This window comes from Aspergillus undulatus (assembly GCF_047715775.1).
Source record: "Aspergillus undulatus strain CBS 261.88 unplaced genomic scaffold BDV17scaffold_18, whole genome shotgun sequence".
Classification (NCBI taxonomy): domain Eukaryota; kingdom Fungi; phylum Ascomycota; class Eurotiomycetes; order Eurotiales; family Aspergillaceae; genus Aspergillus; species Aspergillus undulatus.
Genome location: NW_027396622.1, coordinates 294,569 through 315,994, shown reverse-complemented (window position 1 = coordinate 315,994; position 21,426 = coordinate 294,569). Strand labels below are relative to the sequence as shown.

Sequence of the window (21,426 nt, the reverse complement as noted above, 5' to 3'; positions counted from 1 at the left end):
CCAAGGATACAAGAACAGGGAACATGTTATTGCGAGACTTACAGAAATTCAAGTTGAGAAATGGGAATTGAATCGAGGACCGTTCGGATCGCAGCAGTAGAGGATTCTGTTATATATCGTCTCCTGGAGACTTCTTCATGACTCGGAGGCTTCTGTATGTGATGAGATAGGTTAATTGTGCAGATAAAAGCAAGAGCTTCACCCATTCAATAGAGCTATGAAGAAGACTTCAGTCTTCAAGCTGACCGGCTTCGTTGGCTTAACTCTAGGAGAGAAGCCGGGGCACGTCGAACGGTCATTGTTGGCCGGTTCATTGAGACGAGCGGGTCTGTAGAGGTCCGTTTACTCAAGTGTTCATGAAGGCTTCACGTTGAAAGTGTTGCAAGCTTCGAGTTGCCCTCTAGATTTGGGGTTACTGTGAATGAGATGGAGGATAGCAGGGACTGTTACTACTGCTCATGAGAGTGACAATACCTATAAACATAGGTAAAAAGCGAAAAATGGATCATCCAACATGCGTAGAGAAAAGCTAAAGCCACGAAGCTCCGGCTTGCCAAGGGCAGGACTGGAAGGAGCGATGCATAGCGGGTCGACACCAAATGAGTAAGGAAAGAGAGAGCGCCCATTTTGCTGTTCTACTTTTTTCTCGTCATCCTCTTTTCCTTCTCCCGCTTCGCACATGGTTCACCACCTTTTTTCGTATTCGCCACTGCTGAATTCATGCTCCGAATGCCTCTCCGGGGAATTCCAGGGAGACTAGTAGCGCTTGACTCTGATCCTACGTCCTACCACTGGAAGGGGCCTCCTGGTCCAACATCTACCAAAGTCTTCCTACGATGGGCCCACGAAGGCACTAAAATATATCTATTCAACCTCAAATCATGACACTAAATCTGACTCAGTTAAGTTTTGATCCACCATGAATCTACGTACACAAGGTGGGATAAGTCGACCCATGCAATCTGCCTGCACCAAGGGCAGGCTATACCATTGCAACCGATATCAATATTCACTCCTTTCCAGCAAGCGTATTGTTGCTCGACGCAGCGACAATAAACTGCTTCTCTGGCTTCAGGCGGTTAAGCGTGCTGTCAGAGAGACGAAGCGTGTCACCGACAATCTGCTTATCCGTTGAGCCTAGCCATTGGCCCAGGGCAATATCTGCTCCCAGTTAGCTGTTGGCCAAAGGTCTGCGAAAGTTGGAATTCAACATACCGCTGAAGTGATCAGCCTGCAGCACTTCGAGGAACACAAGATCCTCATCTCCGGTATTCTCGATATAGTGGCTGTGCGACTGGGGGAAGTATCCCACATCACCGGGGTGGAAGTCAAACGTTGTCGCGATATTGGGCGCTTCAATAAGCGTCGCGCGTCCCTGCCCCCTAATGAAGAAACTCCACTCGTCGCTAGTCGGGTGCCAGTGGATCTCGCGCATAGCGCCAGGGTGCACGGTCACGATGGCGGCCGCGAAGTTGCTGGCGGCAGGGAAGGTGAGCGGGTCAACAATCTTGACGCTTCCACCAGGGACGATGTGCGCTGGCTGCTCAGAGAAATGGTAGGAGTAGGTTCCTTCCTTCGGAATGGGTCCGTCTGGCGTGCTGATGTTCTGCTGGGCTATGTCTGCGGGCGCGGGCGTGCCGGGGAAAATGAAGAGCTCGCCGTCGGGGATATTGTCGAAGGACGAGATGGGGAGGTCGAAGTTCTTGCTCAGCACCGATTTCTGGATGGTTTTTTTTAGTGCTCGTCGAGGGTTGCAGGCAAGCATTCATGGGTCACTTACCGGGTTGTGGGCGAATATCTCGCTGGCCAGGAACGTGTTGTCCTCCGAGAAGGACCCGTCGTCAAAGACAAGCATGAATTCAACGCCACCCTCGAGAGCTTGGATTGAATGAGGTACGCCCCTGCCTGGTCAGCTAACGCCACCCCTTAATAGTATGGAACAAGAGCACTTACGGAGGGAAGAACCAGACATCGCCTTCGGTTACGTCGTCGATGAATGTCTCGCCGTCTTCGTTCACAGCCTGCCGTCGTCAGCCAACTGCGGCTTTCTGGAGAAGTCAAGGAGAAAGGTACTTGGATACGGCACGATCCGTTGAGAACGAGACTCCACTCGCCTGCAACGTGCCAGTGGAGCTCACGGTAGGCATTCGCTTCGAGCCGCATGTCCACACCAGCCATCTTTGTTGCGCCGGGCATCACGACGACATTCTCTTGTCGGGACCATCCGGCACCGTCAAGACCGAGTCTGTTCGGCTGTCAACAAAGGCTCGGTAACGACGACTAGTTGATGTTCTTACTTCGCTTTACTTAGAGACATTGGCCAGTTGGCGTTGATCGTTTGACCATGATCTGTCCCTGGAGGCGCTAGCTTGTCACTGTTCTGACGGTCCAAAGCCTCGTTCCCTATCATTCTTGTCAGCAGGAAGATGAAAGGAGACAAAAGAAAACCCATCGTGAGTCTTACGCGGTCCAGGGTCTGTCCCTCCAAGTGATCCACGGATAGGCTGGGGGTTCTCGACGTTTGAGAAGTCTAGGTACAAGCCCAAATCCTCATCCTCTGTTTGGCCCGGCACAAGAGTGTAGGGGATTTCCTCAGTCGACTGTCCAGTGAGCTTGTTGTCGGGCGAGTAGCCGAGGAGGTCTTTTGATCCACGCAAGGGAGGATCCGGTTTCTCTCGCTTTGGGAGCGCTGGTGCCGCATGGATCAATGGCAAGAGCGCAACAGCAGACAAGACAAACGTCGACTTCATGGTGAGGAATTGGGATGGATGGTGAGAGTCTGGCGAAGAGAAACGCAACCCCAACCTATTTATACCGCTCGCTGACGAAATGAGGGGAAGATATTTATTTTCAAGTCCCTTGCCTGTCTCTAGCCTGCAGTCAACGCGGGCGGTCCTCGTGAGGAGAAATCGGCCTAGAGCTGAGCTGCGCTGACTAGCAATGCTCGATGCTATTACAGAAACGGCATGGAAGCGGAGACCCAATTTGTTCACTCCGACGTTCTCAAGGCCTGTTGCCTAGAAGGAACAGGGATATAATCCTGGTCTGAGGGGATAATCGTCATTGTGAAGAAGAATCGAGGTGCGCACTGATCGGACATGGCCCCCGGCGAGCCGGGGACCAGAGGATGAGCACAAACGAGACCCCAAGCTTTAGCCAAGGAAGTCAAGACTTTAACTCAACTGGGCGTTGGCCTCGGATCTATCGGCATATATGACGAGGATAACCAGAATATCCCCTCACGCGGAGAGTTGTCCCGCCGTTGCAGTGCAGAAAGATCCCGGTCTAGCCGTGGTTGATGACTGCAGTCGCCGCATACGGAAGGCTCTCTTATAGGAGGAATATACCCCCCGCCCACAGGGCTCCCCTCACCACCATTTCAGCTCTGGAATGAAGCCATATCTAGTGTCGTAGAAGGCAAATAATGCACTTCGTTGTGACTACGCGGGATATCGCTCCACTGTTGTCAGGAATAGCGCTTCTCTTCCCCGAGGGCCTTGCGTCGCTTTGGGCCTGAATTTTGATCGATTAGCCAAAATCCCCGCACGAGGAGACTACCTAGCCTGCAGTTTCTATTCCTGGTGCAGTTGTAAGGCCGAGCCCGGAGCTGATATCAGGATAACAATTAACAGTCAAGCATTAATCCAGCTCCACTCTAGGCAACTGTTTTCCCCCGATCGGCCTTCTCTCCGGCGTCGTGATTCGCTGGATAAAGGCCAATTCAACGGTCTTACTCTAGGGCTGCGTAGGGCTGAATTATGATCAATAAAAGGCGCATGGCGAGTCAGCAACTGCGAGAGCAAACCCCAGCTCGAGATTTACTAAACTCAATGCCATCAATCGAAAATGTCGAAACTTGTCCAAATCCCGCTCATTGCTGAGTTCTTTGAATTGTCGTGCGGTGTTCTCTTGGCTTCTGGGTCATCTGGACGACAGATATATATATACTCATGGGGTTGATGGTCTGCTGATCGAGTGGTACGATAACTGCATTGACCCAAAGCAAAACACCAGATTATGCTGATGCATTTTCAGGAAAATCCTCATCCTCAAGAAAACATATAATGATTGATTTCAGCACTGTGCTTACTGGAGACTGAAGATGTTACGGTCGGCTATGTCGGCTTCGGACTCCAGTAGCAGTCAGACTGTGTCGGGCTGCCCGGTCGCAAGCCCTAAGTTGCCGCTCAAAACAATGCATCAAAACCTCGTGTGGCCAGCATTTGCCGTTTGCCATTTGCCATCGAAACGCCGGCTCTCCTGATCCTTACTGCAATCCCTGCAGGCTATTCCAACTATTCCTTCGTATCCGAGACAAGCGCCAGTCCAAAGTTCAGTGAGATGAACTGACCGAGGCTGAGATTGCGGGCGGGAGAGGCCCGGAATGGCGGTCTGGGTCAGGGGTTGACTGGGCTGCTCACATCCTCATTGGGCGTTGCAGCTCTTCTGGTCAGATTCTTTTGCCCCATGTGGATCAATGTCTTGTCTGATTCGCCAATCGCCTCTAATTTTGGTTGACCCTTCTCCCCGGAATGGATTTTTGAACGGTGCGTGACTGCTGTTGTTGTTGTTGTCTTCTTTATCCATCCCAACGGCCGGGGACTGTCAAATCTTCATTCTATTCTCTTCTATTCTGTTCAACTCAATCGACAGTCACATACAATGGCGTTCGACTGCTACTGCGCCATCTGCGGCGTTGGCTTCTCTGGAATGAAGATCGGTACCCCCTCAGATGCGACAGCCGAGCGACGACAGCAATACGTGCAGAGCATCTCTCGCTCGCTGGACGGTGCGAGATACAGAGTCACAAGTGATGATGAATCGATACAGAGCTACGACCCACGACTAGTCGATCAAGAGAATATCGCCTGGACTTCTCGAGTCCACTGTTTGGGGATTCACGATGTCGAGGGGAAAAGCAAGTAGGCTGATCCAGCACTCACTCAGTCAAGTCATCATCATCCTCACAGTGTCTAGAGCTTTCGTCTCGGGACCAGGATACTATTCCGATGCTGTATGTCTTTCAACCCAGTCTCTGAATGCAAGTTGAGCTGAGCTAACAAACACAGGGCGAAATGGCCGTCAAGATGGGACAGCGCGCGCAGCGCACGTACTTCAGTTGGTGTGACAATCCGCCTTTCATCTCCCTCAACTCCAGACTGGAAAGGATGTCAATTAACGTTTATCCCGTCCATTGAAGCTACGGCTTTGGGACGGACGAGGTGCCTGGCCCCGTGGTGCCCTTCCACTGGTGCTGCTTTGAGATCCTCCTTCGGTCTCTGACCGGCACGACGGACCCCAAGAACGTCGATCTCGATGTTCTTTACGACGCTATGATGAGTCTATGTAATCAGACGGGTTCGGCATTGCGATTACTATATGGCGATGATGTCGCGCAGGCGCAGGGGCAGTATTGGCGATGTTTGCCTGGTGTCGAGGTATGTCTCATCCCACAGCGGAGCTGAAAAAGAAAGCAAGCAGCAAGCTAATAAAAGAATTCAGTACACTGTCCGCCACCCAACAAACACACCAGACCTAACAGATTTCCTCAAAACACAAATCAAATCCAACGCAACACTCCGCACACCATCAAAAGCCCTAGAACTGGACCTTTCAAACCGCGAGGCCCGCAACCCATTCAGCATCCTCCCGCCCGAACTCATCTACCAAATCTGCTCGTTCCTCCCGGGCGACTCCCTGAAATCCCTCATCCAAGCATCTCCATTCATCTACCTCCTCACTCGCGACGATCACTTCTGGCGCCGGTTTATCGAGACGGATATGCCGTGGCTTTGGGAGGCGGAGGCGCTTACCAAGTCGAAGTCGAAGACCGGCCCTGACTCTCGCTCTGACTCTGATTCGGACTTTGATTCGGATTCAAGCCTGGATCTCGACCATAAACAGGTTTATATCTGGCTTGATGCGATCACGAAGCCGAAGTACGGACTTGAGGATACGAATCTCATGGGCGCTGCGAATCGACGAAGGATTTGGGGGGCTTGTGAGGAGCTGAAGAGGGGTTATGAGGCGAAATGCCGGTGATGGAAGACGATATTTCCCTGCTCTTATGGCAGATGGACAGTAATGCCGCGGTCATCATCATTTTCCTTCTTGTCTTATGGCATCAACTGGCGTTGGAGCATTTTCACCTTTATCTACATCTTCAGCGCTTGACTGTTCAACCGTTCCACTTAGATGGACTCTGGACGAAACCCTCTCACTTTCAAGTCAAGTCTCAAAAGCGGTTGAATCCTCTATATACGGCTCAGAGAGCGGCGTTATGGGATGAAACTGTGCTGCATTCTGTTATATACCTCTTTTGTTTAATCTTAATATTATACCCTTCTCACTTACCTACTCGATTGCTCTTGCCTTATCCCACAAACTAATCTCTCTTTGCGAATACGAAGACGGATCACTATTTGAAGAGATGAGGTATCATACGCTTGTTCAGCTTGCTATTCATCACTGTTAGGGAAGAAGCGAAGTGCACCCGGATTCATATCAGGACTTTGAGAACCTTGATCCTCAACATCCTCCTCACCATGGCCATCATCCTCGTCGTTCCTAGGTTTACTTATTGAATGTCGATATCGCTACTACTGCCATTAAAGTCTCTAAAAGTGCCCAAGTCGATCCATGATTTGTATTACTTTGCAAGGAGATACTCTAATCACGGTGACCAAGATATCTGCTAATGGATTGGTGAGTACTGGTACAGAATTGAGGCCGTGCAAGCTCTACTGAGCACGACCTGTGAACTGAAGTGACACCAATCTCTTGAATCATCGGTAGCGTGAGCGAGTCCTCGGGCATAAAATTTGCTTTTATCCATTGCATTCGAGTTCTGCGCCTTTTCGTGTTCACGAAAATATTTGGAAGGAGATACCGGCCACCCCGACCAATGTATAGTGGAGGACCGGGACATATACAGAACCGTGTCTTGTTTTCTCTTGTCTTTTGACCTTGACCTTGACATGGGCAGCCTCGGAGCGGATGAATGTCGTGAGTGCCATGCCATGGGATAGGCAGGAAGTTGACGAGGCGAGGCCCGATAAAGGATAAGGGACGGGGGAATCATACCGTTCAACACGACTCGACCTATAGCTTCTTGGTGGGTGTATAGTATAAGTCTCGATGTAAATCTGACTAGCGAATCAAAAACACAATTATTCCATCTGGTATTGTATAAAGTAGAATGGTGTAGTCTAAAATATCTAATCTGATCTAAAAGGTGTATAGTGTATGAAATGAAACTCCCTCCGAGGAAGAAAGAAACGAAAGGAAACGGGACGAAGCAAAATGGAACAAAAAAAAAAAAAGAAAAAGAAAAGAAAAGCAGATGGAAAACGAGTAAAGCACTGTCTACACAGAGATCAAATCACCTAGGAAAATGGATAATGGAAAGTCCATCCCTCGCTCACGATCTCTGTAAGACAAGAAAAACATCGAGGGCTTCTAGACCCCAGACGGTCAACCACTGCACCGCACCGCACTCTTCAAATCGAAGAGAGATAGACGTCCATCCATCTAAGACCCCTTCGTCTTACTCCCCTTAGGAACCCTCGCAAGCCAATAAATCCCAATCGCAACAACAACATTAAAGAAAATATAAACCCACATGAGGCCGAAGTTCCGCCACGCATCTGCCCAGTAACTGCTAACGCTGGCCAGGAAATCGTCGGTGCGCGCCATGGGGCAGTATGCGCAGGAGCTCGTAGCATTGGGGTTCTGGATGGCGCCTCCAAAACTCTCGACGAAGGGGTTGAGGTACTCATAGCAGGTGCTGTTGGCCGGCGGGTCCATCTGCAGTGTCTCGATTGTGTCGCAGATGACTTCGGTTCCGGAGATTGCGGTCGAGAGCATGCCGCTTACCAGGTAGGTGAAGGGGGAGAGGCGGTACATGAAGATCCAGAAGCCGGGCATTGCTTCGGGGGTTGAGACGACACTGGAGAGAATTAGCTGAAGAAAGAAAAAAGGGAGGGGTTGGAGGATATGTACATACCCGCAGAACAGCAAAAGAAGAGCAAAGATGAGATTCGCAATATTTCCACCGGTCTCAGCGTTCTCCACGCCCGCAATAACCATATGCGCAAACGTAGACGTGAACCACAAGAACGTCAATAGGAAGAGGAACATCAGTCCACCACGCTCATGCACCGCATCAGTGGGCTCCGCATTCCTGTAAAGTCCGACCGGGTAATACCAACAGAAGAACATGAGGATCGCAACGAGCAAATTCCACGGCAGTTCGACGATAATGTTGCTCGCCATAAACACGCGCCACGAGTACATCTTGCTTGGCCTTTCGCGGACTTCGTAGATTGCGCGCTGGGTCACGAAGTTGGGCATGATTTGCTGCACCAGGTTACCAAAGATGGTCATCAACATGAAGATACTGAACATTTGATTTTGAAGACCGTGCTGCGTGTTCTTTGCGTCGAAGAAGGAGAATCCGTTGTACAGCGCTGTGAGGATGGAGAGGACGATTTTCGAGTAGATGTATGAGGGCGTTCGCCAGTACTGCGAGAATACGCGCAGAAGAGTCTCCTTGAGTTGCACTGAGGTAGGCGCGGCGAATTCCTTGTATTCGGCTGGAGAGGACTCCTCCTTTGGCTTGACAGACAGGGTGGATTTCAGCTCGGCCAGGTGGTCGACGACAGCTTTCTTCTCGGGCGATTCGTTCCAGACAGCTGGCCAGTCAATATCACTATGGGACCCAGGAGCAGCACCAATAACATCAAGCATCCATTCGGCAGGGTTTTCGCCGTCAGTAATGGCGTGGCCTCCATTGCGTTCGAAATAGCTGGTCAGGATCGAGGAGTTTTCGCCGACCTCGCCGAAGTAGACAGTTCGACCTCCTTTGGCGAGGAAGAGCAGTCGGTCGAAGCGCTGGAAAAGCATCGCGGACGGCTGGTGAATCGTACATAGGATGGCCTGGCCGTGTTTTGTCAAGGTCTCGATCAGATCCAGGATAGACCATGAGGTCTGACTATCCAGTCCGGACGTGGGCTCATCGAGGAAGAGCAGTAACTGCGGACGAGCGACTAGCTCGACGGCGATTGTGAGACGTTTACGTTGTTCGACGTTCAGGCCTGAATCCAGGAATAAGTATAGATTTGACCATTTAAGAGGAGGATGTATACTCACCAACGCCAGGTACACCCACCACAGCATCAGCGTAGGACTGCATGCCGAGCAGTTCCAGAACCTCGTCAACATAGTCTAGCTTCTCTTGTCGGCTGAAGTGCGCAGGCTGCCTCAACAAAGCGCTGAACTGGAGAGCCTCTCGTACAGTCGAGGTAGGCAGATGAACATCTTGCTGCTGAACATAGCCAGTTTTGCGTTGGAACGAGTCGTCGCGCGGCAGACCGTCGACCAGAACTTCACCGGTAACCACTCCCATCGTCACTCGGGTAGCCAGAACATCCAGCAGCGTCGTCTTTCCGGCTCCAGAGACACCCTACCCACGTTAGTCTCGGGACAGCTTTCTATGAGGGTGGGCTTACCATCAACGCCGTTGCAGTTCCGGGTTTAACCCATCCGTTTACATTATCCAGAATCCGACGAGGTTCGCCCTTGATGGTAATATCATAGCAGAGATCCTGCCATTGGAAGATAGCCTTCTGCCGCTCGATCTGAGCACCGCTACGCGCAGGATCGGTGTCATCATGAACAGGTGCGGTGGCACTGGCTTCATCATCATTGGTGATCTTCGGCTGGTGACCACGACGGAAAATGAGGACTTCGCCCTTTGACACAGCCTCGGTGATATATTCCGTGGCGGTGAGGTAGACAAACATGAAGAAGACCATGAACGCGAAGATGATACCGACATTGCGCCAGAGATGGGAGCTGTAGTACTGGTAGGATGTAGCCAGGTAGGCGTCGCCGTCGATGAAGGACGAGCCCGGGGTAGCGGACACGGAGTTGCAAATTGTATTCTCGGGATTCACGTTCTCGTAGCCCGGACCCGAGGGAACGAAAGCACCTCTAGCGCATGCAAATTGGCGGTTGCGGAACTCGTTGACCATGAAGCCTTCGAAGGCGTATGCGATGGGGTTGATGTAGTTCATCCAGCGGGACCATCCCAACATGTCGCGGGTCGGGATGATGAAGCCGGTGTAGATGACTAGACCAAGAATCAACAGTGCTGCGGGGACCAACGCTTGAGCTAGTGAGCGAGACATCGCGCCAAACGTTCGGAAGACCATAGACATTGTGAGCGTAGTGATAATCGAAAAGAGCCAAAAGGTAAAGTATGCGCCCGGCTCCCTACGCAGGTTGGCAAGGAAGTACAGTGGTAGATTGAATGTGACCGAGTTCATGACCTTGTATGGGACGTCTGTGAGCATCGATGCGATGGCCTCGGCGAAGGGGTGGTAAAAGGCATATCTAGCCTGCTTTTCGACGATCGGACGTTGCGCATAGAGAGTGAGAATCTGGTTTTGGTTAGTACCGCTCATGAGGATAGCAGCGAAGACATACTTCAAGAGCACTACTGAAAGCGCTGAGGAGAACAGCATAGAAAAGCAAGACACCGCGAGAGTAGAAGCTGGTAGTATCACTGGGGAGGTTATAGAACACACTGCCCAGGATCAAGGAGAGCATGAAGTTACCGATTAGGGCTGTTGTGGTCAAGCTGGCATCGCCACGGAGCCGCTGGAAACCTCGCACGAGACACAGAGAAATCTGCTGGTAGACCGAGAGGGTGTATGGAGAGCCAGCACGTCTGAGGTGATGAGGTCAGACCATTATTCTTGGTGCCAGGAAAATGGACAAGACTCACTGTTGCTTCGACTGCATCAAGCGACGGGCCTCGCTGAAATTGGCGGACGCCTCGCCTCCGATGGGATACTCCTGGTCAAAGGCCTCGATCTCCTGCATAAGCAGACCACATTCTGGGCTGTTGCGCCATCGCTGGGCAAATTCGACCGGCGTGCGAGGAACCTTGTCTTCATAGCCAGGACGCACTCGTCGCTCGCTCGGACTTGTCAGGGAAGTGAGGAAATCGGCTGTGGTTTGACGAGGAGGACAGACAAAGCCCATTTCGGTGAAGAAGCGTTGGGCATCCCCTGTACGGCCAAAGTAGATCTGATGACCTTCGTAAAGAACGGTCACCTTGTCAAATACCTGGGGCACTAATTAGCTGATGCAAAGTTGTACTGGCCAGGTGTCTTACATCGTAGGCATTCTGAGAGGCCTGATAAATAGCAACACAAGCAGTGCTTCCCGCGTACTTGCTCATGAGGGCAAGGTTCTTACAGAACTCCAGGGCGTTGGCGCTATCTAGGCCCCTGGTACTGTTGTCCCAACACTGCAGCGGTGCGCCACTAAGAATGGCCTCGGCGATACTGACACGCTTGCGCTCTCCTCCACTGACTCCACGAACAAAGTCATTACCAACGCGGGTGTTGAAGGTATGGCGCAGTCCAAGCATGGTCATGACCACATCGCGAACATGAGATGCGTAATCGGTTCGACTTAGACCAGGGAATCGTGTACGAGGGGCTCTTGCGCGGGCGGCGAAGGTCAGGGTGTCTCCCACCGACAATTGAGGGAAATGGACGTCGGTCTCGGCGTTGAAGATGGCCTCGCCGCGGAAATGGCGCTGCATGTCCTTTGCGGATATACCTGATAGGAGGGTTGGTGTCAATAGTAGCAAAAAGCAGGATCTTTCCAAGGCATACCCTGGTAGTTCATGTAGGTGTCGTCGGAGGCACAGATGCCATTCATCTCACCGGCGATCGTCTTCAGGAACGTCGTACAACCACTGTTTCGAGCGTTAGAGGGAGAAGTAAAGGGATCGAAGCTCCGGCTCACCTTCCAGGGCGACCAAGCACCAGCAGCATCTCGCCGCTGCGGACGAGACCATTGAAGTCATGCAAGATCTGCACCTGCTGCAGGCCAGACTTGGTCAACTTCCGAAACAAACCTCCAACGCTCAGTATCGCATTAAAGACGTCCTTCTGGTAATCAGTTGGACTGCCGAATCCATGCACGCGCAGATTCTTGAACGCGACACCGGCGGTTCGTTGACGGAAACGGTCTGGATCGCTGGCCTGCGATGCCAGTAGGGATCGAATCCAATCCTTGACGCGGAACGAGGAGCTTTCAGGGTGTAAAGTTGACTCCTTGTTTTCTTCGAAGAACGGATTGACCGCATTGGTGGTTGAGAAGCGCGTGGAGCGGCGGGTTAGTTCGCGCGCCATTGCCTCAATCTCCTCCTCCAATCCATCTTCGGAGATTTCCTCGTCATGCCTCTCTGCTTTGGTGGTGCTGGACGCAGCATCGTCGTCGAAACGGTGATTAATTTCATGGTCGGTGTGAGGCTGACCCTGTTCGCTGGGGGGTGGAATCCCCCCAAAGACTGACATCCTGGCTGCAGCCCTGCACGAGCAAGGTCAGTATGGGCAACCGGGACGAGAGTCTGTCAGTGAGGGAAGGTGTCAATCCTTGAAAAGGAAAAGACTGGGCGACCAGGGAGATGTCCCTTTATTTGCCTTGGGGCGCATTTTTGTGATTCTTAAGCGGATCGTGAACAACCCGAGCAGGACCGAGACTCATGGAGATGTCAATTAGCAAGCAAACATGATACAGGGACAGCGCTTGGCAGGGACTATCTGATACAATGCAGTACAGTCCGGTTGGCAGCTGGCCCGGTGTATTACAGTGGAGCCCACACTCTGGGAGCACCTGTATGGCCAGCAGCGCCCCAGCCCTGAAAGCCCTGGTAATACCGTCGGAAAGTCAGGGCCCGACACGTAACTTATCCTCGATATCGGCAGTAGCCGTCACTGGCTGCCAGGGCTCTATGTCTCCACCGTTAAGCCGCAGCCGTTGTGAAGCAGCCCGACTCCCGAATTGCCGCTGACGGACTTTGCACCGCTGCGGAGCTGAAAGTACTACTCCGTAGTCCTGGTCATCTCGGTGCCGGGGTAGCTGGGCTCGGTGGTTCTCTTCCCAAACACTTCATCCACGAACCGCGCCCACCATGACTGCCCGAGGCCGCATCGAGAAGCTGCGAACAGACAAGGTGCATACTGTTCCGGTTGCCCTCGTTGCTCCCTTTTTGACACTGACACGGTCTAGGCATGTCGATCATGTCGTCGTCGCAAAGTTCGATGCGAGATGGGCGATAGAGCTGCCTGCCGAGCTTGTGAGCGGCGTTCGTCTCTATGCATACCGGCCAGCCCGAGACAACAGAAGAAGGCCCAAAGCCCGCCCATCGACCGGGACCACCCAGTCGCTATTGCTTCTTTGGAGCCGCATGCCTTGCTTGCAGATGAACTACCCGACTACAGCGCTAGTTTCACTCTTGATCTACCACCGCCGGATGAGGCACAGGGTATCCTAGCGGCCGACCTCCCGCTACAGCCTATGCCAAACGGTGATCCCGTCCTCGATTTAAGTGACGTCGACCCTCTTTCATCGTTGTCCTGCTTTTCATTGCCTCGCTCGCTTGTTGACCGACCTCGTAAGTCTCTAGCGCCTTTTCTTGTTGGGATTTCCCCGCCCACCGACTGACTCTGGTAGACTCTTCTCCCTTCTCAATATTTTCCACCGCAGGAAACCAATGGCTGGCTGAGGCGCTGGGTGATGAGTTCCTCAACTGGGACGTTTTGCTGCCCTCACCATTCGGCTCGGAATTGACTGATGCAGATGTCCACTGTGCTCCCCTACGTCGCCAATTTATTCCTCTTCCCCCCAAGGATGAGGCGCGCTATCTGCTCAACCTGTACTTCCAGTCCGTCAACCCCTTCTGCCCTACATTCGAAGAGCACGACTTTATGCTCCATTTTGAGAATGAGTATCCGATCCGACCAGAACCCTCGGCTGAGAAATGGGCTTGTCTGAATTCTGCCCTGGCAGTTGCCTGTTTACTGGATCCGTCCAGATGCCCAAAAGGCTGGCTGTACTGGAAAAATGCCACAATGTCTTGGGGGGCGTTCTTCGCGCATGCACCGAATTTACCATCCGCCCAAGCGCTGATTACTATGGTGAGCGATGGCTGTCAGAATCAACATTGGAGATCGATGCTAACGATTAAGCAGACAATGTATTTAGTGGGCACTTTCCAGAGTAATCTCTGCAACACATTGGTACCGATGGCCATTCGAACATTTCAAGGATTGTCCCCAGCCGATGTCAGTATGTCCAGGCAGGCTCATGTCGTCCTGATGATTACTCGGTCCCTCGACATTGAGTACGTTCTTCACATCCTTTCTCAATTGCGGTGCATTTCGTTGCTGACCCTATTCACGATAGCCACGCCCTACAAGCTGGCATCTCGCCCACCGGCTTGGGGCTAGACTATGTCCATGACCACACACACCCTGCGGAAATTGGAGCCCCATCTCACCATTTACTCGATTTCTTCGACGCGTTCTGCGAATTAATTCGTCTCAAGGAGGACGTCTACCGTTCGTTATACTCTCTATCAGCGAAGGACAAGAGTGGCACCGAGGTGATTTCCAGAGTGGGCCAGCTCGATGCACGATTGGAGGAGTGGAAGGACAGTATCCCTCAGGAGTATCGACCAGGTCATCCCGACGCCGCCAGAAGCATAAAGCAAGGCAGTTCTGCACTCGTTATTCACTTGCACCTCGCCTACCATAACTGCTTGTTGACAATCCATCGTCGCGCTATTCCTTGTACAACTTGGTCTATGTGTCAAGACCCTATCCTCAGCCCGGACAGCGCCATTCGTTCCCCCAACGGCCGCACATTGGTATCTGAGAAGCTCTGTGGTGAGGCTGCGCGAGCGTCGCTGAAATTGGTCAAGCACATTCCACAGGACAATCCCTTGATCTGCGGGTGAGTTGCATTCAAAATTCCGAACCGCAGTTTCCGAATCATGCTAATTACTGACAAGAGTGATGGTATACTATCTCGTCTTTGCACTGAAGCTTTTCGTAATACTCATTGTGAAAGATCCTCGTAGTCCGCGCACTCGTGCGGACATTGCGCTCCTGCGAAATATGGAAGACTTCCTCTCTGCAATATCTGAGAGCCGGAGAGACCAAAGCATCCTGAAGCTTATTAAACACTGCATCCAGTACAGAAATATTGCGGAAAAGGCACTTCAGCAAGTGCTACTCGACACAAAGCACGCAAATGGTGGCCAAACAGGCAAACGCTCATAAACCGTTCAACTATCGTTCGCTATTTCCATGATATTTCCATCCAGTCTACTCTAATTGCCCCAAATAGCTCATGCTCAATCACGCTTTGCTCTGAGAACTTCCCATACTCAAAAGTTGCGCCGCGGACGCCTCCTGCCTGATCGTCCCAGGATGCCACCAACCCCAGACAACCATGACGCCAAGCATCAGCACCGAGTCAAAGACATACAATGGCCACTCGTGGCTGAGCAGATACCCTTTCTGGCCCATAGCGTATTCAATCACTCGGAAGATTGACCGCACCATAATCAACGCACTAACCGTATAAAGCGGATAGAGATGACTTTGCCACGACCCTTCAGAGGAAGTTGGTGCCCTTCGCATCCGCAGCTCAAAGACAATGGACGTGACGATGAAGAATCCAAACACAACAATCTGTATCATCAGTCCGCCGATCACGATTCCCTTTGCTGTATCCGCCATTCCATCCTGAGCCATCATCCCCGCGCCGGAACCTTGCACGAGGAAGGAGACCACGTCGCCCGTGACAAACGTCTTGGTGAGCCACTTGATGCGGATGAGAGAGTACTTTTCGGCGCCGACGTTAAGCATCAACCGGGCGAGGAACATATAGATCGAGGCGGCGTACAGAACCGGAGCGAGGAGGATAAAAACGCTTTGGATGATATAAGGAATCAGCTCGCCGGTATTGTTGGTGCAGTCGGCGCGGGCCCCGTAACCGATGACTTGGACTGCAGAGGAGAATGTCAGTGGACGCAAGACAATATCAGAAATTCGAAACCCACATAGTCCCCCAATACAAAACGGAATGCAGAATCTGGCCTTTGCCTTCCATGCTTTCCAGCAGTGAAAAGCCGTTGCCGCGAAAAAGAGGAGAAGAAAGATGATTGACGCAGCCATGGAGGGGACATATTCCCAGAGGTAATAATCACCCCTGAAAGGTTCGAGTTTAGCCATGGTGAAAAAGCCTTTGGAATGTTGAGTATACATAGAATTGGATGTGATCATTCTGCTTCCTTATATAGCCAGCAGAGGCTGGAAATACTGGATGCGCAGGGATCTATACGCGTATAGCGGGCGGAGACACTGCCAAGTAGGGCTGTGGGCCCTACCACAGGCTACCACAGGTCCCTCCCCACGGTGGTCAGTGCATACGCGGACTTTTTTCGCCTCCCATTTGCCCGCTCCAGTTTAATCTTGCGCTATTTCGGTATTCTGAGCACTCTGTCGATAGGCGTCATCATCGCTGCAAATAACTTCGAGCGACAGCCTCCTCCTGCAGAGCTTGTACGCGTACTCGACATGGCGCGAAGAGCACACAAGAAGTCGCGGAATGGCTGCCTCGAGTGCAAGCGACGTCATGTCAAGGTACGTATTCTCCTTGCATACACCCAAGGTACGCACTGGCTTATCCTTTCCCCAGTGTGACGAGAAGCGCCCAATCTGCTCCAATTGCACCGCCTCAGAGCGCGAGTGCGAATACGGGACTCGTCTGCCCAGCGCGCCTCCAAGGAGAACCTCGGCTTCTAGAAGAAATCCAACTCCTTCCATCTCACCCCGCACAGATACAGACACCCCCATCCAATCTCAATATCAATCTCAATCTCCAGGCCCGATCCCCGGAGCATACAACGATCAACCCGTAAACATGCTCCACGTTGAACTCTTCCACAACCTCTACACAAAATTACACACCACCTTCGACCCAACGCGGTCCATCACCTGGTTCTCGGAGATCTTCTCGCACGCAATAAAAACACAGTACCTCGTCAACGAGACGCTCGCCTTCAGCGCCTTACACATGAGCACCCAGGCAAAGACCAGGGAAGAGCGAGACTACTACCACTACCACGCCGCACAGCTCCAAACGCATGCACTGGACCTCTTTAAGCAATCTGGCTCGCAGGTCAACCAGGAAACCTGTGTCCCGCTCTTCCTGTTTTCTTCTATCCTGGGCATCCATATGCTCTGCGATACTCTTATCTACCGCGATTCTGGCGACGGAGATGGTGACTTCGATCCCTTCCTATCCCGCTTCACCCACTATCTCCGCCTCCACCACGGCGTCCGTGCAATATGCGGCTCTGCGTGGGAAATGCTCAACGAGAGCGTAATCGCGCCGGCATTTGACGTCGGGGTGGCACTGTACAAATCTCAAGGGCGAAAACTAGCTCCGCATCTCCAACGCCTGCTCGATTTCATAACATCCGCAAACCTCGGCGCCGACTTAACGAATAATTACAAGCGGTCCATTGAATCTCTACAGACGTGCACGGATGTATCCGAGTCGTCTAATCCATTTCATAATGGGGTAAATTGTGTTACGACCTGGCCGGTCCTCGTTCCTTTGGAATTTAGTGAAGCGCTCGAGATGCGTAAGCCTGAGGCGTTGGTTATATTAGCGCATTGGGCAGTACTGTTGTATCGGTATCGAGATTCTTGGCTTTTTGGGGACTCCGGCGAATTTATTATTGAGCAGGTAAATCGGTATTTGGCTTCCAATCGGAGTTTTTGGGAGGATGGGGAGGAGAAGGGGTGGATGGATTGGCCGAGGGGTGTTTTGACGGGGGATCGATAGCAGGGGCGTGTTTGTGTTTGTGGGATGATATATATATATATATTTATTTATTTATTTATTTCTATCTATTTCTACGGAAACTTGCGCCTGCCTATTCAAATCAATCCCAAACCGACTAGTCGTCCTCCTGAAAACCCCACCAAGCGTATCCACACAAATGGAAATAGTAGACAGTGCGGCAACAGCGCCAGGGAACCAGGCACTTATTACGTTAACCAGGCTGCATGGTTGGCACTGGCACTGGCACTAGCGAGCAAGCAAGCAAGTGACCATAACCAAACCTGCTTTTTACTTATATTTAGCCTACTACTAGACGCCAGACGACTGGAAAGGACCTAGTGTGCTAGCCTATCTATATTGACTCGTTGTATACAAAAGGTATATTCAATCATTCCCTCACTTCCTCGTTGAATTGATATTTTTGGCACTGAACTGTATCGTTCGAATTAACGCGCGTAGAGGGGTGTCAGACAATTACCTACTTCGACGCCTTGATCAGGTCCCGACGATGCCTGTGGGTGTGCAAATCCAAGCAGTTATCATACCGACGCAGGGGACTGGTACACCAAGTACTAATATTCGACGCAAAAGTAGGCTTATACGATCCGCAGAAATTCTTTGTACGTAGATAGGCAGCATTTTGAATAGGAGTGCAAATATAAATCATGATATGGTATAATTCGAGATTATTTCGTGCAAGACATATAATGCAATTACATATGTACAAATCGTATAATCTGGACAGCGACATCTAAATCAACCCTTGAAGCAAAACAACCACTGCACCCAACACCACGAACCGGCCTGCACCCCAAGTCCCCATCCCCAAAGCAGACGCGCCACTCTCCCGTACAGCGAACCTCATCTGCGAGTTCCCAAAGTCAAACACCGCCACGACATCCTTCAGGAAACTCGCACCGAGGATATACAGCTCCGTCGTATTGGTTGGATCCTCTTCATCAACAGCCGTCTCCAGCCCGCGCGTGATCGTGCTCAGACAGAGCTCCTCGTCGTTGTATTCCTCGCCCGTGTGGAGGATCAGATCAACGGGATTCAGCGTAAAGGTCGTGCCGCCAACCTGGACTGAGAAGTCCGGCGCGGTGGCGCCGCAGTCGACGATGTACGTCCCCTGCATGTCGGACCATGAGCCGCGCGGGCTGTACAGGTCATTGTACGCTTCTGCTACCTCGTAGGGGACGTAGTTCATGGGTGCGCCGGAGTCGACGATTGTTTGGTAGGAGTCGGTGTACTCGCCATCGCCGCCGTACGTCAGACGCTCGACGGTCGTGGCCCAGTACGAGCGTAGGCGGGTCCCGTTTGCAGAGCGCAGGTCCGCAGCCTCGTAGTATTCTGCGCTGACAGTCGTCCAGTTACTGGATAGCGAGACGTTCGGTACGCCGCCGAGGACCATGACGCCGCCATCGCCGTTCTCTTGGTTCGAGTCGAGCCGGTCCAGCGCGAGCGAGAAGTACGGCTCCACCAGGCCGCGCTGGTACATGCTCACGAAGAGCGGGCTGTACGGCTCTTTCTCGCCTTGGTAGTTGAGGTCCTCTTCCTCGATTGTCCCGTTGAGTTCGTACGCGCTCGTCAAGAACGGGTAAGCCAGGCCTAAGATCCCGCTCGCGCCGAGGTTCATGGGCGTCGACCAGTTCACCAGCCCGAAACGCTGATCCGTCACCGTTACATCGCCAAAAGTTATGTCCTCGAAGGCCATGAGGCCCCGCGCGATACCCGCGCCGTACGCAGCCTGAAACGACTCGTTTGTAATGCGCTCGAAGGAGTGCGAATCGCCGAGGGCGTATGCTTTCGATTCATACCCGCATGTATCCTGGTCGACGTCGAGGAGGTCGATGTCAGTCGAGACGGTCGAGGTCGAGTAGGGGACCACGCAGTCGAAGTCGTCTTCGACCACGAAGGTGTCGCTGCTGCCGGTGTCAACGAGCAGGTTGAATGTTTCGCCGCCGATAGTGACGGGGGCGTGGAAGCGCGAGCCATAGAGGGTTGCGCTGAGCTGGATGGTGTGGGACGTTGTGCTGCTGTTGCTTTGGCGGGTTCTGAGGTCGCGCGGGATATTCAGGGCAAGAGCGCCGGCCAGAAACCGGCTGGCGAGGAAAGCGCGACGCATTTTTTCAGGAAGTGAGGTGACTGTGAGTGAAGAAAAAAGGGCCGGGGAGGCGATTTAAATAGAGAAAACTAGGCTGCAGCCAATGTGGGGGCCAAGCGCCCGATCGGGGACAGTTGAGGCTGTTCAGCAATGATGACTGACTCTGTGGCTACCCGAGGGGAGTTAGGGCTGCGGGAAGGAGCAGTTGTGAGTGACCTGGCTGTCTCATGCTCTGTTTCATCGCTGAAAATAAAATTCTCTGGACAGCAAACGACGCCCTTTAAGAAGATCAGCAGGCTGCGATGTTTACTTCTTCAGATCAGCCGATGGCCCGATGCAGATTGGTGGGGAATCAGCAACAAACCAGCCAAGGGTCTGCCCTGCTGGCTTTACAGTGGAGACAACAAGAAAAGAAAAGGCGGATTCGCCGCTCTCGCACTCTCATTGACTCACTCGCCCCATCTTGGCTCTTGGCCCTCGGGGAGTTGGGGGCCTCTCGCAAGACTGAGTGGCTGTGCGCTTGGGGGCGTTGGGCATGCTCGGTTACACTTGCCAGTTCTCAGTTGTAATTATGCTACAGTGTACGGCAACAGGGCACTGCCAGTCACGTTACCCGAGGTCTCAATATGCTAGAACACTCTCAGGATAGCAGAATATACGAACCGGGACTCCGGCCGTGGTACAAATCCCTGTCGGAGGCCGACTGCACTCGCAGCGCCCGGCATGCCTTGATATCCTCTGCTCACCGAGGCACTGCAATTGTCCTACAGGGCTTACGAATGTACTTCTCCCTGCTCTCCGTCAGGATCTACCGGTTCCTACAGCTTTTATCTAATCTGCAGACAATATCTATGCCCATATTAGGTCTTCCACATCACAACAACGGTATCTCGCTACCTCGGTCGCATCTCATTCGCAATGTGTACAGCAGCGAGAACCATTCAGACCGTTTACTCATTCAGGAATGGTACTCATTTTGAAATGCACCGCGTTTGATGCCGGTGCGCGATGATGCTCGGAGCTGCTCGGGCGATCATCACGCGTACTGAGCTCCAGAGTCGCTGCGTTCCAGGATCGATGTGTCTCCATCTTCATTCGAAACTTGATTCCCTATATGATGGTGTGATTCTTGCTACCGATATATTCCTTTGCTTGGGCTCGAGCCCTTCGACAGGAGCATTATCTGGTACTTTATACCCCCTCCGACTGGGTTCGTATCGTTCGAGAACCACAACCTCGCCCTGCAGAGCTTACGTTCCATGTCCGAGATCGAATCAGCGTCTGGAAAAATGGTTGCAATGGATGGCGCGCTGTGTGACGGACGCCAAACTGATCTTGATCGTCTTTCCTCCAGTCAACCCCGGCGTTGACGCAGAGTCCTTTTGGAGTACTCGCGTACATCGCCTCCCGTGGCGAGTCTGGCAACCTTACTCCACGAGAACTCCATCGCCGATGCAGAAGCATGAAACAGTATTCAGGTCTTTCGCATTCATAACAGTCAGGCCCTTCGGTCTACCCCTGCTTGCCTTCATCCCTTCTTGCCCACCGAACGTGTGTCGGCGATTGCAATAGGCAAGCGATAGCGAAGTATTGGGTTT

The 21,426-nt window shown here is 52.3% G+C and overlaps 7 protein-coding genes across 7 annotated transcripts; 3 read left to right on the top strand and 4 right to left on the bottom strand.

Annotated features, from left to right (window-relative positions):
* Positions 1-1,009: 1,009 nt before the first annotated feature.
* BDV17DRAFT_281222 (putative oxalate decarboxylase) lies at positions 1,010-2,750 on the bottom strand (the record flags this gene model as incomplete). The annotated part of the gene is made up of 7 exons (XM_073759990.1): positions 1,010-1,161; positions 1,216-1,720; positions 1,781-1,901; positions 1,954-2,021; positions 2,074-2,245; positions 2,298-2,403; positions 2,465-2,750. The coding sequence occupies 7 exons, from the start codon at positions 2,748-2,750 to the stop codon at positions 1,010-1,012; spliced, it is 1,410 nt and encodes a 469-aa protein (XP_073616596.1).
* Positions 2,751-3,954: 1,204 nt separating this feature from the next.
* BDV17DRAFT_260921 (uncharacterized protein) lies at positions 3,955-6,362 on the top strand. Its single transcript, XM_073757603.1, has 6 exons — positions 3,955-3,978; positions 4,036-4,922; positions 4,978-5,014; positions 5,070-5,122; positions 5,201-5,438; positions 5,503-6,362. The coding sequence occupies exons 2-6, from the start codon at positions 4,663-4,665 to the stop codon at positions 6,040-6,042; spliced, it is 1,128 nt and encodes a 375-aa protein (XP_073616595.1). The 5' UTR covers positions 3,955-3,978; positions 4,036-4,662; the 3' UTR covers positions 6,043-6,362.
* Positions 6,363-7,487: 1,125 nt separating this feature from the next.
* On the bottom strand, positions 7,488-12,424 carry BDV17DRAFT_297952 (ABC-2 type transporter-domain-containing protein). Its single transcript, XM_073763590.1, has 9 exons — positions 11,824-12,424; positions 11,691-11,773; positions 11,183-11,634; positions 10,790-11,133; positions 10,489-10,732; positions 9,510-10,442; positions 9,151-9,463; positions 8,006-9,095; positions 7,488-7,948 (listed from the first exon to the last, which is right to left on the bottom strand). The coding sequence occupies exons 1-9, from the start codon at positions 12,375-12,377 to the stop codon at positions 7,531-7,533; spliced, it is 4,431 nt and encodes a 1,476-aa protein (XP_073616594.1). The 5' UTR covers positions 12,378-12,424; the 3' UTR covers positions 7,488-7,530.
* A 570-nt stretch (positions 12,425-12,994) lies between these two features.
* BDV17DRAFT_290463 (fungal specific transcription factor domain-containing protein) lies at positions 12,995-15,146 on the top strand (the record flags this gene model as incomplete). The annotated part of the gene is made up of 6 exons (XM_073761919.1): positions 12,995-13,159; positions 13,207-13,477; positions 13,537-14,000; positions 14,055-14,206; positions 14,269-14,817; positions 14,876-15,146. The coding sequence occupies 6 exons, from the start codon at positions 12,995-12,997 to the stop codon at positions 15,144-15,146; spliced, it is 1,872 nt and encodes a 623-aa protein (XP_073616593.1).
* A 78-nt stretch (positions 15,147-15,224) lies between these two features.
* Positions 15,225-16,103, bottom strand: BDV17DRAFT_290462 (RTA1 domain-containing protein; the record flags this gene model as incomplete). The annotated part of the gene is made up of 2 exons (XM_073761918.1): positions 15,225-15,877; positions 15,932-16,103. 2 exons carry the CDS (start codon positions 16,101-16,103, stop codon positions 15,225-15,227), a joined length of 825 nt encoding a protein of 274 aa, XP_073616592.1.
* A 259-nt stretch (positions 16,104-16,362) lies between these two features.
* BDV17DRAFT_260915 (uncharacterized protein) lies at positions 16,363-17,734 on the top strand. The gene is made up of 2 exons (XM_073757602.1): positions 16,363-16,514; positions 16,570-17,734. Exons 1-2 carry the CDS (start codon positions 16,449-16,451, stop codon positions 17,722-17,724), a joined length of 1,221 nt encoding a protein of 406 aa, XP_073616591.1. The 5' UTR covers positions 16,363-16,448; the 3' UTR covers positions 17,725-17,734.
* Positions 17,735-18,048: 314 nt separating this feature from the next.
* Positions 18,049-20,201, bottom strand: BDV17DRAFT_260913 (aspartic peptidase domain-containing protein). Its single transcript, XM_073757601.1, has one exon. It carries the CDS (start codon positions 19,847-19,849, stop codon positions 18,476-18,478), a length of 1,374 nt encoding a protein of 457 aa, XP_073616590.1. The 5' UTR covers positions 19,850-20,201; the 3' UTR covers positions 18,049-18,475.
* Between the last annotated feature and the right edge of the window lie 1,225 nt (positions 20,202-21,426).

Coding starts and splice junctions, on each gene's coding strand:
- BDV17DRAFT_260913 (XM_073757601.1), bottom strand. CDS start 19,849: ATGCGTCGCGCTTTCCTCGCCAGCCGGTTTCTGGCCGGCGCTCTTGCC.
- BDV17DRAFT_297952 (XM_073763590.1), bottom strand. CDS start 12,377: ATGTCAGTCTTTGGGGGGATTCCACCCCCCAGCGAACAGGGTCAGCCT. Junction 11,635..11,690: donor CACCTACATGAACTACCAGG/GTATGCCTTGGA, acceptor CCCTCCTATCAG/GTATATCCGCAAAGGACATG. Junction 9,096..9,150: donor GGTGGGTGTACCTGGCGTTG/GTGAGTATACAT, acceptor TCCTGGATTCAG/GCCTGAACGTCGAACAACGT.
- BDV17DRAFT_260921 (XM_073757603.1), top strand. CDS start 4,663: ATGGCGTTCGACTGCTACTGCGCCATCTGCGGCGTTGGCTTCTCTGGA. Junction 5,015..5,069: donor CAGGATACTATTCCGATGCT/GTATGTCTTTCA, acceptor TAACAAACACAG/GGCGAAATGGCCGTCAAGAT. Junction 5,123..5,200: donor CAGCGCACGTACTTCAGTTG/GTGTGACAATCC, acceptor CGTCCATTGAAG/CTACGGCTTTGGGACGGACG.
- BDV17DRAFT_260915 (XM_073757602.1), top strand. CDS start 16,449: ATGGCGCGAAGAGCACACAAGAAGTCGCGGAATGGCTGCCTCGAGTGC. Junction 16,515..16,569: donor GCAAGCGACGTCATGTCAAG/GTACGTATTCTC, acceptor TCCTTTCCCCAG/TGTGACGAGAAGCGCCCAAT.